At 55.1% G+C, this 17,752-nt stretch overlaps 1 protein-coding gene across 4 annotated transcripts in view; it reads right to left on the reverse strand.

Moving 5' to 3' along the window:
• SMAD3 (SMAD family member 3) overlaps positions 1-17,752 on the reverse strand; it is a 119,540-nt gene that overhangs the window by 11,877 nt on the left and 89,911 nt on the right. For 3 of the 4 annotated variants that reach the window (XR_006293255.1, XM_043555098.1, XM_043555099.1), the window contains exons 2-6: positions 14,540-14,733; positions 14,231-14,362; positions 12,809-12,883; positions 9,965-10,015; positions 298-510 (exon numbers count right to left, since the gene is read on the reverse strand). Coding sequence is in view for 3 of the 4 variants with exons in the window: in XM_043555098.1 (XP_043411033.1) it covers positions 298-510; positions 9,965-10,015; positions 12,809-12,883; positions 14,231-14,362; positions 14,540-14,733 (665 nt within the window). In the remaining variant the exon portion in view is untranslated. Of the gene's footprint in view, positions 1-297; positions 511-9,964; positions 10,016-12,808; positions 12,884-13,828; positions 13,956-14,230; positions 14,363-14,539; positions 14,734-17,752 lie in introns of those variants that run through there. The other variant, XM_043555100.1, reaches the window with a different exon arrangement.

Below are 17,752 nucleotides of genomic sequence, written 5' to 3' on the forward strand. Positions count from 1 at the left end.
GGTTGCAGATGCGCCCTTCTCATAGACTCCCCATTCTTGCCCCCTCCCTTAAGTGAATGCTTTCCTCTGTGGCTTTCACGTTTTAGACATAATCTGTGTCTCTGAATGGGAATGACCAAACGCTGGGAACTCTTCCCGTCTGGCCCCTAAACAAAGCCATACAGAGTTTGGGGGCGGGCTGGGGGAGCACATCCTCTCCAGGCTCCCCGGAGGTGCGGCACAGTGCCGGTTGGTGGGTTCTGCACTGTGGCTGCTGGGGCCACGGCGGGTGTCCGCGGGGAAACGTGGCATCCTTACCAATATGCCTCCGTGTGAGCTCCACAGCCGCGTTCCTGTTGACATTGGAGAGCAGCCCCAGGCAGAAGCGCTCCGAGTTGGAGGGGTCGGTGAAGCCGTCCACGGTCATGGAGGGCTGGGAGGCGTGGAAGGTCTCCCCGACGCGCTGGTTCAGCTCGTAGTAGGAAATGGAGCACCAGAAGGCTGGCTCGCAGTAGGTGACAGGCTGCAGGTCTGGGAAGACACATCAGGCGACTGGGTCAGGGGCCCCCGGGTCGCACACTCCTCAGCGAGGTCCCCTGGGTGCTCCGTAAGACGGTTTCTCTGCCTCTCAGAGCGTGTTACAATCCTCTGCCCTTGTGCCTTGTAGGATATTAAACTTGCAGAATCCAGTGGGATAAAAAAAAAATCCTCCAGTGTTTGGAAAAACGTGCCACTTTCATTTAGTTTTGAGCTCATAAAGGTCCTGTCCTGCCTGGCTGGCCTTGGGTGGAACAGTCTCCAAGGAGGCGCTGGACAAACCCCAAGAGGGCCAGGCATCAACCCACACCTGGGAAAGCCCACTGGGCAGGCCCAGCGTGCCACATCACCTACCCGGCCACCTCCCAGCTTTTCTTCTGAAGCAAATCTCTGCCTCCAGAAGGGCTCTCGGCTCTGCCCAGTCTTGGACACTCCTAGCCTGTGGGGCAGCAAGTCAGGATCTAAGCCCATGAAAGGAAAAGGCTGGGGCAGCCAAGGGGGTTCCACGGGTGCCAGGTGTGACCACACAGACACCAGGTGCTGTCTGCACGGTGAACCAGGTCTGCGTCTCTTATTACAGAAACGATCTTCTGCACGTACCCAGGTGCTGTCTGGAGGGATGGCTAAGACCCAGGCGCGCCTAAGAGAAATTCTAAATTTGTCCTAGCTGTCAGTCTGTGGTCTCAACCAAGGGCTCCTCAGAGCAAAACTGCCATCTTGAGAGGAGTTGGTTCTCTTTAGAGGTTCCCCCTCACATGATCCCGCATCACCTTTCCTATGACTCCCTAGCCCTCCTGTCACCTGTGGCCACTCTGGTCCACACCTGCCCAGGCACCCTGTCCTCCCCCTGCATCCCTCAGCAAGTCTGTGCTTAGCCCTGAGCCAGGCCCCCGTCCTTCCTCCCTGGCGTCAGTGCCACGGCATCCTAACAGGACTCCCCGGCACTCCTGTCCAGCCTCTTCCGGCCACCCCCCTGCACCGCGCTGCCCCCACGTGGGCTGGAGCATCGCACCATAGCTCTCTCGCAGCCTACTTGAATCCACCCCCTTGTCGGAGAACTGGTGAGTCTCCTGTCCCTTCTCACTCCTCCCCTTGGACCTCTAGCCAGATCACTCGCTCTGGCTCTCATATTCGGGGGCACGTGGTTACTCAGGGTGCGTCTGTGGGAACTGGTGTGAGGGACGGACAGGAAGGGCTCACTGTGCCAGGTCTCAGCGCTGGCCAGGGACCCCAGCTCACTGCCTGCCGAGCCGCTTCCTGGAGTGAGAACCCACTGGGATCTCTGCTCACCAGACCTTTAGAAGTGTGGGAAGAACAAGAGACAAAACTCAGAAGCTGTTCTGGGAGGGGCCTGGGAGCCCCCTGCAGGGCAAAGGGCCCAGATCTACTTGTGGGGTCAATGCCTGTGACCCCTTTTCGAAGGTAAAGAGAACACCTACCACACGTGGGAGGAGGTGTAGACCTGTAACATCCCTGCATTCAACACACACCCAGAAAGTGTGAGCCAAATAATTCTTCGCCTGGGATGAGGGAGGGGGGCGTTGTAGGTCACAAGATGTTCAGTAGCCTCCCTGGTTGGTGTCTACCCACTTAATGCCGGTAGGACATACACATCTCCCCCTCCCAAGCTGTGACAGTAACAAATGGCCCCAGGCACTGCCGGCTGTCTTTGAAGGGGCAAAGGAGCCCCTGGTTGAAAACCACTGCCTTGGGTGTTTAACCAGGTCACGGAGCTCCAGCTTTGAAGCCAGGCAGACCAGAACTCACTCTCTGCTCTGGCGTGGACCAGCCGTGTGACTATCAGCGAACCAGTCCAGCTCTAGGTTTCAGCCTCCACATCTCCCCCTGCAGCTACCAGGTGGAGAAACCTCTTTACCACTGGGTGCTGTCTGCAAACAGATTGGGAGAAATCACATGAGGTGCCGGGCCCATGTCAAGCGCTCGATAAATGGTGCTGCCAATATCGAACTGATTATGTACGTGAACCTGAGAACATCCTGCTCCTGTCCCGACCTCCACTGCAGGGAAGGCAAAGTGTCCTCGACCCTTTCCTCTCTTCCCAGGATAGAGGGAAGGAAGCAAGGAAGGCAGGGGATCTAAGCTACTTTTAACGGGGAATGGAGGAGTGACTGGAGCAAGAGCGACCATGGCTTGTGGCCTGTGCCCCCGAGGATGGGTTGAGACACAGCGGTCACATCCGGCTCTGGCTGCGCTCGATGCTTCGACATTCCAGTGAGATAAGCTATATTCTAAACAATGTGGTCACTAAAATGTGAGCTATGTTGCTTTGGAAACCTAAAAAAAAAAAAAAAAAAAAAAATGCCTAGGAAATCCAAGTGCAATCCAAGTGCAATCCAAGCACTCCAAGGGGTTGGGTCCTGTGACAAGGGCAAGAGGTACTGAGGAAGGGCTGCTGACCACCACTGCCCGGGGGCAGGTTCAGCTGACCTCGCTGTGCCAACCTCCCCGGTCTGGACAGTGCCTTCAGCTTTACTGGAAGACGTCTGGTGCAGACACTCTAGGTCACTGTGCGTCTGGCATGGGTCAGCCGAAAGAGGCAGCTGTGGCTGGTCTGGGCTGGCCCTGGCTTCCCCAGCGAAGTACAGAAGAGCCCTCACCCCAAATTATAAAGCCTTGTCTAGCACCCTCTGGCTTAGTCCAGACGGAAGAGAGCGAGCTTGGCTCCCAGGAACACTGGCACAGCCTACCCATCAAAAGAAGAAAAGCCACAGGCCACCCACTGGGTAACATGGTGCCAGGACCACTGTGGAGAAATGTGGGCTTTGAGGCATCTCGGAATCAGAGAGGGGGTTGGGGGTCCTCACCCAAGAGGGCCCCCCAAGCAGATCTGAGCCCTTATCCAAACATCCCTGTAGCTTGCAGAAACACACTGGACAGTGTGGTGGAAAACACTGGACTCAGAAGCCTGACACATAATTAAGAAGATGCTAGTTTAGCGGGGGAGCAGTGCCGTCAGGCCAAGGCAAAGTCTGAAGGGTGCCATTTTACAGAGTGCTGTTCAGCCGAGCTGGCCTATGTTCAGGAGCAGGACTGACCTGGAGCAGCACCCCGGCTAGGCATTTACTCTTCTCTGCAGACAACAAAAATCTAGCTCTGCCTTTCACCTCTGTCCCTCCTGTCACCTCTCAGCTGCTTCCTCAAGGCACTTCTGCAAGAAGAGCTACAGACCAAAATGTATGGTCACCACTTCTGGGTTCTGCCTTGAGTGGCCAACTCTTTTTAAATGTGTGCCCTCTTCCCCCCCCCCCCCCCCGCCAACCAAATGACTTAGCCACACCATGATTAAGTACAAGAGAAATAAAAAGGACCCTGGAAAAGATAACATTATAAACGGGACCCAGAGAGCACTCAACTTGGCTCTGAGCTTCCTAGCAGACAAGGCAAAAAGGGAGAATATGCTGTATGGCTCTGGTTATGCACAGACAATGCTTACCAGTTCTGCAAGGGAATCAAAGCTTCTCCTGGCACTAAATCTTGAACAAAAATCTGCCAGGTGGCAACCTCTCCTCCCACATCCATCAAGCCAGCCGGCCTTAATTTGAAGCGTTTTCCAACAGATGCAGAAGCAATTTTGCATAAGGCTGCTTCTTGAAAAGGACTCGAAGATATTGCCACTCAAAGACTGCTCTGGGAGGATGACTCCAAGGGATAAAGGGATTTGCCTCCACGACAGTGGTTTCGTTTCTCCAGGCCCAAGACTCAGCACACCTGGAGTGGCAGACAACAATGTCCAAGGCCTTCCCTTCAAATAGCCCTGCTCCCAGCCAGACTGAGTCTATGCTGATCACTCTTCCCGCAGCAGAGGTGTTGGAAACCTCCTGCTCCTGGCATTCTCAGCCCCCTGCCCCCACCAGTGTGGGATCGGCCAGACTTCTCGAGTGGCATGGGGTACTTAATTCACGACTGGCCCCCTGCCAGACTAACGGCACTGACTGGCTTCGGTTTTAAGCCCTATTCCAAGCTGGCATGGGCTTTCTGTTTTGTTTAAGGAAAAGAAAACAGAATAAAACCCAGAAGGCAACACTTGGATTAAAGGATGCCTATTAAAAACATGTGCGAGAGATCCAAATCCGGTAAAGGAAAAGGCAGGGGGGGGGGGGACAGATGAGGGGGGCAGGAATTAGCTTTCTACTATGAAAAGCAAGGAGCAGGCAAAGGCCGGGGCGCCGAAGCCACAAGGCTAAAGGTCAAAACGTGAATGCACTGCCTTCGTCTGGGCCCTCACCTGTGGAAGGAGCCTGAGCTCCTGTCCCAGAGATGCCACACTCCCATCCCCAGTCCTCACTGTTCCCTCTGCCTGGGCTGCCTGATCCTCACCAGCCCAGGCTCAACCTTTCAGCCCCAGCTTATGTGGCCGTGAAGACTTCACTTGCCCCTCTGTACACGGTCGGCCCTTATTAGTTGGGGTTTCTGAGGGTTAGTTCCTGTGGGCCCAAGATGGCTGGGTCCCGGCACCCGGGACCCCAATTTCAACCTAGGTCGTTAAGGAGGAGAATGACAAAACGAGGTATGCACAGCACAGAAAGCAGCCACCGCTCTTTCAGCCTTGGATCAGTTCACTGCAGCCAAGAGCAGTGGCAAAGTCTAAGGGTCACATCTTCTGGCTGGAAGCTGACTTCCTGCCATTAGGATGCTGTGATTTCTTAAATAAAATTTTTTAGGGACACCTGGGTGGCTCAGTTGGTTCAGCATCCAACTTCGGTTCAAGTCATGACCTTGAGGTTTGTGGGTTCAAGCCCCACGTCAGGCTCTGTGCTGACAGCTCAGAGCCTGAAGCCTGCTTCAGATTCTGTCTCTCTCTGTACCCCCACTCATGCTCTAGCTCTCTCTCTAAAATAAACATTAAAAATTTTGTTTTAAAAAATCTTTTTCAATGTTTATTTTCCCCAGGTGCCCCAGGAGGCTGAGGCGTCTCCCCACTGCCCCCACCACCCTGCCCCTTGCTCCTAGCAGGAGAGGAAGATACCTTCTACAAGAGGCACTCTGGAAACCATCACCTCCTCAATCTCCAGGGCACTGCCTGGTACCTCTTTCCCCTTGGTCAAGGCCCCTCCCCAAATGTTCACTTTAAAGCAAGAACGACTTACTCACCCTCAGGGTCCAGCTCATTATCTTTTTCCTCTTTATGCTTCCCTCCTCCTTCCCCTCCATTTGGCCCAATCCTGGACTTAAATGCTTAGGAAATCCCAGGTGACTCATCTAGCATGATGTGTAGTGACAGGAACATCACCTGCTCACGTCCCTTCCCTGCAAGCCAGAGCCGCTGGGTCTCCCCAGAGCCTGCCTCTGACGAGAAGCTGAGCTGGCTCGCAGTCAGTCACTCCTCTGGGCCCCTCCCTGTAAGGCCAGCAGCGGTCTCACAGCGGAGGGAGGCACAATCTCTTGCCTGGATGTGGGGAGGGAATAAGAACGAGCCAGATGTCCTCTGCTCTCTTCCTGCGTAATTTCTTTGCAGGAAATAATCAGATGTCCTGAGATGTCCCCCATCCTTCTCTGTGGTCATCTCGCCTTTTATTTTCCCCGCACCCACCTCTGACCAACTTCGGCACCCCCCCCCCGCCCCCACACACACATATTCCTCTTAACTCTATGTCACTTCAAGGCCTCTCCTTACGGCCTGCCCGCTGGCCTCCTGGCTGGGCCCAGCCCTCCAACGTGAACCTCAGCCTCTTCCCCTCCCTCCTCCCTCCTGGGGGGTCCCCCTCAACCCCTCCCTGGCCTTCTTTCCTTCTTGAGTTGGCTTTCCCTCTCCTGGTGCATCCACTGCCAGGACTTCAGCCGAACCTTTGCCAGTGTTTCCAGGGGGCCATCCTACAGAGATGGCCGGCAGGTCAGAAGAGCAGAGTTCTGACAGCGGTTGGATCCGTGGGCAAAATGTTCAACCCAACAGGCCTCCTTTCTGCAGGACTGCTCAGAGGCCTTACCATGTGGGCGCCCCGGAGGCCCGAGGGGTCTACAGCGCAGGCTTTCCAAACTCCTGTGATGACAAACCCTGCCTCTCCAACTCTGCTTTGCAAAGGGCTCTCACACAGGCTAATGGCTTCCAAATCTGCACGTCCGGCCCCGACCTCTCTCCTGACTGCCCAGCTGCCTCCTGGACACAGTTAAGCATAGGCAAACTCACTGTCCTCTTCCAGCCCAAGTCCATCCCATCTCCTAGGTATCCGGTCTCTTGCCAGTTAAAGCTAGTTGATAAGCACCTGCTCATTCAGGCCCATGGCTCCCTCTCAACGCCCCTCCCAGCCCCACCACCATTTCTCCCAAGGGTTCATGGCAGCCTCCTTTGGTTTAACAGCTTCCTAAGGGGTGGTTTTTTATTTTGTTTTGTTTTTAGTTTTGGGTTTTTTTTTTTTTCCTTTGGACACCAGCCATTTCCCTTAGACTTTAAATTCCATACAGTGGCCAGATTAATCTTTTTGAAACAGTCATCAGATAACCAACCACTCTTCCCCCAAAGCCTTCGTTCTGTAGGCAAGAAGGGAATCAATAAGTGTGGCATTCAGGGCTCTTTTCTCAGTGCCCCCAGGAGTCTTCTCAGCCTCATCTGCCCCCCTCATCCCAACCAACCACAACACCAGCCATCCTCTGAGCTCTCCCTGCCCTTTCATGCCCTTCCCTCTATCTGCAATGTTCTTCCCTCCTTCTCATCCTCACAGTATCCCACCTGTCCTTCCAGGTCCCACTCACACACAACCGCAACTCTAAAGTCCTACCCCATCCAGCACTTTCCTTGTTGGCCTATACACAGTTCCTCTCCTGTGCCTGCTCTCTTGGCACCTGGCACACTGCATCTCAGGTGGACGTAGACCATTCCAGCCACTCCATCAGACCGGGTGTGCCCACGTGTCCTCCCCAGCTCCAGACCCCCAGCATCTGTACTTGCTAGGAACTCAGAAAAGCTGCTTGCATGAATTAATTACACAGCGGATGCTGGCAAGCCTGGAGGCATGTCCCCACTGGAATGCCATCAATGCCTCCTTTGAACCCTCAGTCTGCACCTACTTGTTTTAGAATTACACTGATGCCTGCCTTATTTATCCCCACAAGGCCATAAGCATCTTGATGGCAGGACCTATGATTCCTCTTCAAATCCCCCCATGTGGACTGGTACTCAGATGACCGGTAGGAAGTGCCTGGGGAATCAATGAGGAAGAAAGAGACAGGCAGGCAGGCAGGGCTCCTACTTGGAGGTCCTCAACCTGACAAGTGCCCTCAACTACAAGTTAACAAGTACCCTTCCGAAGCTTCATTCTTCTGAGCAGGACATGGTGATAGGGGAGCGGGTCCTGCCACAGATGAGCGCACATGCTCTGGGGCCCGAAGGTCTGAGTTCAAAGCCTCTCCGTCTACTAACTGTGGGACTCGGCATGAGTTAGGTAACCAGTCTGTTTCTTGGCTTCCTAGTCGGGAAAGCGAAAAATTCCAACGCTGCTACCTGACACACTTGTTATGAAGACCGAGTTCACAGGCAGGAAACACTCTACACAATACTCAGTAAATAGTAAGTTCTCAAGAAATGTTTGCCATCATCATCACCATCATCTGTCTCCTTCCAGCTAGGATGCCAGGAGCCTGTAAGATTTTGGGGGCCAGGATGAAGCCAGCAGTTTTGAATGGGTGAAGGTGGGGGTGAGAGGCAGGTACCAGGGGCCTGGGCAAGCAGAGGAGAAACACTGGTGTCTCAGCGTGAGTCCTGACCCTGACTCGTCAGCTGACTTGTTGCCCCACTCAGGTGCTCCCAGCAGACCGGCACCCACTCTCTGCCCGCCAGGCTTGAGGGCTGTTCCTTCCTTTGGAAGAAATGACCTAAGAATCCTCAACCCTCAGACAAGGGGCCTGAGGAAGGGGACACAGCAGGGAGGAAGAATTGGGTCAATGGGACACCCTTGCCTCAAGTCCAAGATCAAAAACCATCCTGTCATCCTGGTTCACACAATCTAGAAAGGAATTCACAGCAAGCTACCACTTGGGCCAACTTTCATTCTGAACCATGGAGTCAGGCAGTGTGGCTTCAAAGGCAAAGGCCTGCCCCAGAGTCTGTCGACCGATGGTGCTGCCTTGGCCACGGTTGGGAAAACAGCTCAGAAATTAAATCTAAACCAGCCAGCCTCAAAAGCTGGAAACCCAGAGTCAAGTTCACAGTCCTGGCCTTTAATTTTTCAAGTGTTAACACAGCTTCTAGCCTTCAGAGTTTGTTTTTAATAACTCAATTGGTCCTCTCACATCAGGAATTTGACCTTCCCTCTGCACAGCCCAAGACTCACAGTGATATTATCTTACAAAGATGTTAAAACAGATTCCCCCGAAGTCACATCTCACACTGCCCACTTGTCAGCCTGTATTACAAGGGTTTCAGGCATCTCCCAACATTCCAAATGATTTTCTTCATCTGATGCTATCAGTCAGGGACTGGAAGCAACTGGGAACAAAAGCCAGGCCAACCCCCTCTGATTCGCCAAGCTTGGATATTAACGCTTTCTCTTCCTGAGCCACAAACTGAACCCCAGCAGTAAAGGCCAAAACAAAATCAAACTCACATTTTTCTAAGACTACCAGACCAGCACATAAAAAATTCCCCTCAATAAAAACGAAATGGATTTTTCAATTGTTCGCAGCACTTCAGCGGGCCCCACGCTGGAGCCCAAGCGCGTTCCTGGAGTAGAGAAGTGAATCTCAGAACAACCCGCCCAGAGATCCAACAACTGAGGGATGGTCATGGAAATGATGGGCCAGCTGCTCTAAAACATCGTGAGACAATGCGAGATGATAAAGGAGGCATCTAAATATGGAAATGCACTTACAAAACAACAAGGAGAAGAATGAGAAACACGGATGGACACTGTAGTCTCCATTGGCAAGGCACAAATATATATGCCTGATCCACAAACATCAGGAGGACCGTGACAGAAGAACACCCGTGTGCGTGGGTGGGGAATTATGGGCAATTTTGCTCCCCCCCCGCAATTCCCTTGTATCTTGCTGTTTTAAATTAAAAGTACATGATGATTAGATGAAATACTCAGATAACATCCAAAGAAGTGTATCGTGCAACAAACCGGCAGAAGTCAGGGCCGGAGTCTGCACTGCTCGCCCGTGGCTTTGTGTCAAACCACACACATATGCTTGGCTGACCACAGAGTCTCATCTCCTGAGCACAAGGTTTGGGGGATTTTCATTCACTCACGTCTGACTGCCACCCAGGGGACATACAAACCCGGTACATTGCTTTTCCTGCCACCGCTCTTCTCCGGTTTCCCCATTCTGTGGGTGACCCCAGAATCACTGTAACCAGAAACCTGACGGGCTGGGCTGAGCTGATGGTGAGGGGCGGGGAGAGCCTCACCTTCAGGGCCTCATCCCCCCACAGGCCACCAGCCAGGGCTGCAGGTAGAGGGGGTTACAGTCCTATGGATGAAGAGATACTTACCCAAATTGTTGTGCGCTGGGGACATCGGATTCGGGGATAGGTTTGGAGAACCTGTGAGGTGAGACAGAGTCATGAGAACAAACAGAACATTCTTGGCTTAGAGCACCAAATTACTGAACACATGCATCAAGATGGGGCAGCTCAACACAGCAGGCAGAAAACCCTGGGCTGAGCCTCCAAAGCCCAGGAGGAGGTCTGATCCCGTGTCCCTGCCCTGCTTTCTCTCCCTGGGCCCCAGTCTTCACCGGTGGAACAAACAGACGAGCGGCTAACCTCAGAGGTCTCTCCCACAACTTGATGGCTTGAGGATCCGGACCAAACCCACAGCACAGGGCACAGAGCTCCTTGGAAGCTATGGCCCCAGGAAAACGAGGCAGACAGGGAAGGCCCAGGCGACGAAGGCCTCCCCTCCCACACAGGTAGGGCCACAGCTCCCCAGAAGGCCCCTTCAAATACCAATCTAGCCCTTTCCCCAGGTCTCAGGAAACTCACTCAGCTGCCTCAGAAACCCTACAACTCTGCAACCAGACTGATGTTTGAGGCAATACATGAGGCTGCTCATGGGGATGTGTCCAAACCTACCCAATTCTTCCTGCCCGGCTACCTTCTCTCCAGCCCTCCCTCTCAAGAGAAAAAGAAAACCACATGGCATCTGCTTTCAAAAAAAAAAAAAAAAAAAACAAAACAAAAAACAAAAAACCAAACAGTGCCATTCCACAGAGCAAGTTGGCTCATCCCTTTGTCCCTGGACCCAAGAGGGCTGCAGCTATTTCTGTAGTAACAGCCCTGCAGGATGGGCGCATATGTGCCTTGTTTATGAGGGTCTGTTCCTGCTCCCCAACTCAGCTGTAACCTCCTTGAGGGTGAGGGATGAGCCACAGGCTTCTCTTCCTCCCCCAGAACCCAGCACATCAGGGGATGTGGAAGAGTCGTGGAAGACAGCTTCCAACCTGGCCACAGGGTCCAGGCGTGTCACCAGCGTATCAGCGATGGGATTTCAGCAAAGTGGTCTAACCTCCTCGAGCCTTGATTTTTATTTCCCTTCAGGTGTAAAATGGGGATAATGCCACCTATTGTGTGATTTGTAGAAATGAAGCATGATCGTGCATAGACAAATGGCTGCACCATGACTGGTACACAGCAGGCACTCAATAAATGCTGGTTTCCTGTTTTGTGGCAGCCCAAATCAACAAGGCCCAGGAAGGCTGTGGGACCATCTCACTGGTCTGGAAGGGCACGCATGTGTGTTAGGGGAGACCCAGGGCCGGACAAGGGGATCCTCGGACCTCAACTGAGACACTATCACATCTCAGCTGGCAGAGAAGCAGCTGGACTTGTTTCCAAATGGACAACTTTGAGTGAAAAGCCGAGGAGCAGAAGACACCCCCCCCCCCAAGAGACTGGGGGTCCACAGAGCCCAACGTCTACTTTTGACACATCACGGACGTTCACAGCAGGGCCCTGCAGGTACACTGACGGGAGGAGAGGAAGAAAGAAGAGATGACAGAGAGGGTGGGACAGAAAGGAAGGCAGGGAGGGGGGGAAGAAGCGCGCGCTGAGGGTGGTGGAAGGGTGGCTGGCTGCTCACTCTGTGCTCGGACCCTCTCCTTTGGCCCTGCTTTGACAGTGCTAATCATTCTACACACAGAAAGAAGAGCAGGGAGGGAAGAGAAAAGGAGTTAGAAGCAACGTAGCATCTGGTAAGATGCTGCTTAGCTGGCCTGTTTCCCATGCCACATCCCAGAGCTGCAGGCTTGCAGCCGTCGCTTGGCATGGAGTGCGGGAAGGCCTGTGACACACCGCAGCCCGGGGCGCGCCGTCAGCCACTCCCGGGGGTGTGTGCCACACCCCAAAGCGCCACGACGCCCACGCCGGGTATCAAGCAGCCACGCTTACAACGAACATGCAAGTCTCCCTCGTGTGCCTCTTTCAGGACCCGCGCACTCTCTTTTGGGCCGTGTGCAAGGGCGGGCGGGCTCCGTGTGGACGAGGCATGCCCGCGATCTTTGGGACAGACCATCTGCTCGGCCCCCTCCTCCTCCTCCTCACCCAACCACGCACAGCGCCGCGCACATTCTATGTGGCAGCTGGGGTTCCATTCAAGGAGCCACCGGTTTGGAGCCAATTTGGTCCCGTAACAAATGATGCGGGAACATCTGGAGACGTGGCTGGAGACAAGTGGGCTGGGTCCCTCGCGGCGGGATACATAGATGACGTTTGGCCACTACACAAAAATAGACGTTTCGGGGGCCTCCACTGGCAGAGACCCTGCCCGCCTCCATTCAGCCTTTCCTCCCGAGCTGTGTCAGGTGATCAGGCCCACCCATCACCCCGCTGCCAAGCTCTCACCAAGGTGGAGATTCTGCTTAAAGCCTGCAGTGGCTCTTGGCCACAGTGAAACCTTGAGGGACACTCCTCCTGTCTCTCGCCACTCCCCAGCCACACAGAGCTCTCACTGTCACCAGAACGCACCAGGCTATCCTGCCCATGCCCATGCCCCTACCTAGCATATCCTCTCTGCCTGACGGCCTGGTCAACACCTACCCATCCCCAAGACTTGACTCAAGAAAAACCTGCCCTGTGAGGTACTGTTCTGCTCCCAACACCTCCTCCCCAGGCTGGGGTAGGTGGCCCTCCCCTGTGCCCACTGCCACATGGCATCCTCCATCAGGGCATATATGAGACGGCACAGTGACTGCTGGTCGTCATCCTCACAAACTGAGCAGCTCAGGCTCCTCTCTCCCCAGCGCCTGGGACGGCATCTGGCACCTAGTTGTTGCTTCATAAATGCCGGGCAGAGGGACAGGGGGAGGGCAGGCACTCAGCGAGGATCAAGACTCTGACCTGCATCCATGCTGTGGTTCATCTGGTGGTCACTGGTCTCTCCATCTTCACTCAGGTAGCCAGGGGGTGGGGTTTCTGGGAATCAGAAGGAAGGTGGTTCATTATGGGGCCTGCACGGTTCAGCTCGGAGACACCTGCTGCAAACCCGTCACACGTCCACACCACTCTGCCAGGAGCAGGTGCTGGAGGCGCTGCGGGCCTCTGAGCAAGGGCACCAGCTCCTCAATCCAGCTGGCCTCCTGCCCTTCGACCCCCGTCTCCTCGGCTGGATTGTGACCACCTTTGTTCATGCCATCCTGACGCCTAGGACCGAAACACCTGTTCCTAGAGCCGCTGCCAGGCTAATTTCTTCCCACCCTAGAAGGTCAAGTGTAAGCCCACCCCTCCAGGGAGGCTGGGGACTTGCCTGAGCCTCGCCCACCTCTGTCCTCTGAAGGGCAATTGCCTCACGCTGCCCTTTGGCTCCGCTAATCTACTCCTGCACAGGTACCCTGTTCATTGTCACTCCTCTATCGGACATCTTGGCTTCCCCAGTGGGCTTCAAGTTCAATGGCAGCAGCGACCATGATCTGTTTCTCTGAATGACCCCAGACGGTGACTTAGCTCTCTAACGTTTGCGCAGTGAACACGGTGACCTACCCCTAGGGGCCAGCGCCCCCTGTGGAGGACCTAGAAGAGGCTGGGCCTGTAAAGGGGTCTCTCCATAGGCTCTGCCCCATGCACAGGCCTACAGTCAACCTCAGCACAGTGAACTCACTCAGGGTGAGAGGCTTGTCCAAGTCAGAGCGCTCTGAAAGGCAGGCAGGATTCCTGCCGCTGTGACCAGCCCAAGCTCAGCCAAGCAGTTTTCCTGGACGCCCTGCGTGCTGGTGATTCACACATTATTTGCATGTAAATGAAGGGCTTCTAAAAACATCTGCACTCTGACAGCTGAGCCGGCTTCTCCCCGCGCAGTCAGTCAAAACTCCCGCTTGGGCCTCAGCCCCCACCCAGGCTGAAACCCCCACCAGGCTTACTTACTGAAGGGCCATTCTCCGCACCGGCTGCCCGGCCCTCGGCTCCCCCACTGCTCTGCAGGCCCCCAGCCCGTCGGGGATCCTGCCCAAACTCCAGCCCCGGCCGCGAGGGCGGTGAGAGAAACACAGCATTGCTATTTCCGCTTCCAAAATAAATGACGGCACCGAGGCCGGGCGGAAGGGTCACGCCGCCGCTCCTCCGTGCCAAGAAAAGCATCATTACTGAGCGGGGAGCCAAGGCCACGGGTCCTCTCCCAACGGGTGTGCGGTTCTGAGTCAGGGGCCCTCGGGCCAGCGCCGTGTGCGGAGGGGGGACAGGGGGCCCAGGACAGCCAAGAGAGCTGCAGGGGGACTGGCGTGAGGACTGCCGGCGCCCCTGCGTGCCCCTGTGCACCCCTGTGCCTACCTGGAATATTGCTCTGGGGCTCGATGCCCGCGGGGAAGTTAGTGTTCTCGGGGATGGAATGGCTGTAGTCGTCCAGCGGGGGGAACTCGGCCGGGATCTCTGTGTGGCGTGGCACCAGCACAGGAGGTAGAACTGTCCAGAAGAGCAGAGGCAGATCGGCGTCAAGGCCAGGGTGGCACCAAAGCCCTCCAAGTGCCACACCCTCCTCACCCCCCCACCTGGACAGGGAAAGGGGAGGCGAGGCGGGGAGGGGATGGAGAGGACACGCAGGTCGCTGCAGACCCAGGGAGAGGGTGAGGCGGTGCCTACCTGGGGTCTCTACCCTCTGATAGTGGTAGGGATTCACGCAGACCTCGTCCTTCTTCATGTTGAAGGCGAACTCGCATAGCTCCATGGCCCGCAGCTCGTGGTGGCTGTGTAGGTCAGGCCATCGCCACAGGCGGCAGTAGATGACATGGGGGAGCCCCTTCCGATGGGACACCTGCAGTCGGCCATCCAGGGACCTGCCGGGATGGGGAAAGGTGAAGAGCAACAGTGAAGTGGATTGGGCGTGCCTTCTCCCCGAGTTCGAGATTGGTCTGCAGAGCCTCAGGGCTCTCTCCTCTGCCCTCATCTCTCTGAGCCTCATGGGCCAGAGATCAGAGAGTCTCTGTCAGGGCTGGCAGCAATCCCAGGAGGGAAACACAGACGTCCACCAAGGAAGGCCAAAGGCCTCCCTGGCTTGGCAGGGGGCACCTTGACTACACCAGGCCCCGGGATGAGTCCTCCAGCCCTCAACCCCCCATGTGAAGGGAATGGCACTTGCAAAGGCCCACGGGCCAGACCGAGGTGTGCAGACGGGGCCAGGGCTGAGCAAGATCACTGGGGCTCTTTAGGTCCATGCGTGCATGAGCCACAGAGATGCTGTTAAGTGACAAAGTTAGGCCACGGCTAACCCCTCCCAACACTCACACAGCAAATCCCCCACATGTCAGAAAGCAAGAAGAGTCCCTCTCCCTTTTAGTTGGCATTTGTGATGGGGCAGGGAGGGAGAGAGAGAAATTAAAGGGAATTTTAACTTGCAAGACTCTAAACTGCCAACTTCTCGGGAATCGCTTTCAGTTTGAGGGCCGTTGGGAGGCGTCACCTGGGTGTCACCGTCCATAGTGCTCTCCTAGTTCAGAGCCCAGGCCTGAGCGGTGGTGCATACGCTCAGCAGGAACGGAGCCTGCAGCCCCACACCGGGCCCAGTCCTGCAACTGTCCCCAGCCTGGCCGGGCCAAACACCACTAACAACAGCACCCTGTCCCAGCTCAAACAAGGTCTTCTGTGGTGACCTGGCCTCGGAGCAGCTGTGACCTGGTGCCCCCACCTCTCAGGCCAGGCCAAAGTGTAGCCCCTGGACAAGTAGCACGGGTCCACAGAAGTTTGTTAAAAAGGAAGAATCTCAGAGGCTTCCCCAACCTGCTAAATCCAAATCTTCCTCTTTATAAAACCTCCAGGTGATCTGTACGACGAGAAAGGTGGAGCAAGGCGACAGGACAGCACAGCTGGGAGCCCAGGAATGCACTGTCAGACAAAGGTGAGGTGGGGACGTAGAAGGCTCCTGAAGGTGACCTCTGGTAGCAGGCAGGCGAGGCGATCCCATTCACACCATCCTTTATCTAACAAATATTTTTTATGAGCTCCTACTATTGTGTGGCGCTAGAGACACGGCGGTGAGGGATAAGAGGTCACCGTGAAACAGACCACAGAGTGCTCTCTGCTCCTGTGGAGCTTCCAGTCCAAAGGACAAGACCAGTATTCATCAAATAATCATACACAGCTACGATGACAAACTATGTGAGTGTTCTGAAGGAAAAGCACAGGGAACTACAAGAGTATGTGACCCTGGGGACCTTGCTTTGCTGAAGGGCCAGAGGGGGCATTTCTGAGGAGGTGATGGTTGGCCTGAAAGTCTCAAGGACAAGGAAGAACTAACTGGGCAAAGGGACACGGGAGGAGGGCATTCCAAGTAGGGGGATGAACATGTGTGAAGGCCCTGAAAAGCGTGGAAAATATGGTAAAGGGAGGGAACAGGAGAAGGGCCAGAGCGACTGGGGAGGACAGAGGGAGAGGACTGGGCATAAGATGAGGCAGGGGAGCAGGCAGGCTAACTCTGCAGGGCCTTGGGAGCAATGACAAAAGGTTCTGCCTTTTTCCTAAAAGCCGTAGCAAGTCCCTGACATGTTTAAGCTGAGTGTGTGTGCATGAAATCCTGGCAGCGTGGACAAGATTAGGGGCCATGGTGGTGGAGAGTGAGTGGGGGGAGACGGCTGCATGTGAATAAAGAGGTACACAACAGAGAACTACTCTCCCTACAAGAAGGCCCATGCTAGGACCTCACTGGTCAGTGGGTATGACTTTTCTTAATAGCTGGGGGTGGGGGGCAGTAGAGAATCATTTGCAAGCTCTCCCTCCCCCCGCTCCAGGGCCGAGGGCACCCATCTGCCTGAATAAACAATTTACGGGCACTCCGCGAGAGAAGGCCTAGCCAGATGCAACCAGAAGCACCAACCGAAGAGAAAGAAACAGGAATCCAATCAAACTCTCTAAGCCACTGGCCTGGGAACGGGGAAGGGACAAAGGTCAGCACAAGCCTTGGTCACAGGGACTGACGGGGAGCTGCTGACGAAGGGCATCTCAAAGGATGTAATTACCTCCCTCCCATGGGGCCCTGGACCAAGGAACCCCTCCAGCCAAAAACCGGTAATTACCAGGCAGAACAAGAGAGAACAGCCTGGACTCGCCCCCGAGGTAGAGAAGGAACACTACCGGATATGGAGTCATGTGGCCTGGGGTCAAGATGGGGTTCCCCTCTCCCAGCTGGGAGACAACACTGGGCAAGTCATGAGGTCTCTGGGACCCTCAGCTACTTCATCTGTAAAATGCAAACATTCCCCCCACCCACTACCCACAGCTCAGTCTCCACTGGAGGTCAGTGAGCATTATTATTCCACATTACAGCAGCCCTAGATAAACGGGGTGCGATTGAGGGCTGGGGGGGGGGGAGAGAGAAAGGGAGAGTGGGAAGTGATGAGAGGAGACAGAGTTATTCAGCTGCTCCCATTCTCTAGCAAAGCCAATTAAGGTGCCCGCAGGTGAGGAAAGTGGCCACATTCACTCTTCGGTGTTTGACAAAAGCCCCAGCTAAAAGCCAGCTGGACACGGTAGCAGCCTCTTCAGGGGGAGGCCCTGGAGAAAGGCTCAGGTGGGCAGTGAGGGAGGACCGGGGCTATGGAGGGAGCCCATCTCCTTCCCACCTGGTTGATCCAAGGGGGTGACCCTCTGGTTTTAAAAATAATAATACAGGGTAAGAGCAGGGGCAGTGGAGGACAACACAAGAGAAAGGTCTCAGCTTCCATGCAGCCGACAGCCCGGGACAGTGAGCATAAGGCCAAGTTCCTGACAACTCTGTACCCCAGTTTGAGCCTTTAGGAAGGGGAGGTAGAGGGGACAGGATGCTCTGAGCACTCCTGATGAGGCAAGACCCTCACACACAGC

Source organism: Prionailurus bengalensis, chromosome B3 (assembly GCF_016509475.1).
Source record: "Prionailurus bengalensis isolate Pbe53 chromosome B3, Fcat_Pben_1.1_paternal_pri, whole genome shotgun sequence".
Taxonomy (NCBI): domain Eukaryota; kingdom Metazoa; phylum Chordata; class Mammalia; order Carnivora; family Felidae; genus Prionailurus; species Prionailurus bengalensis.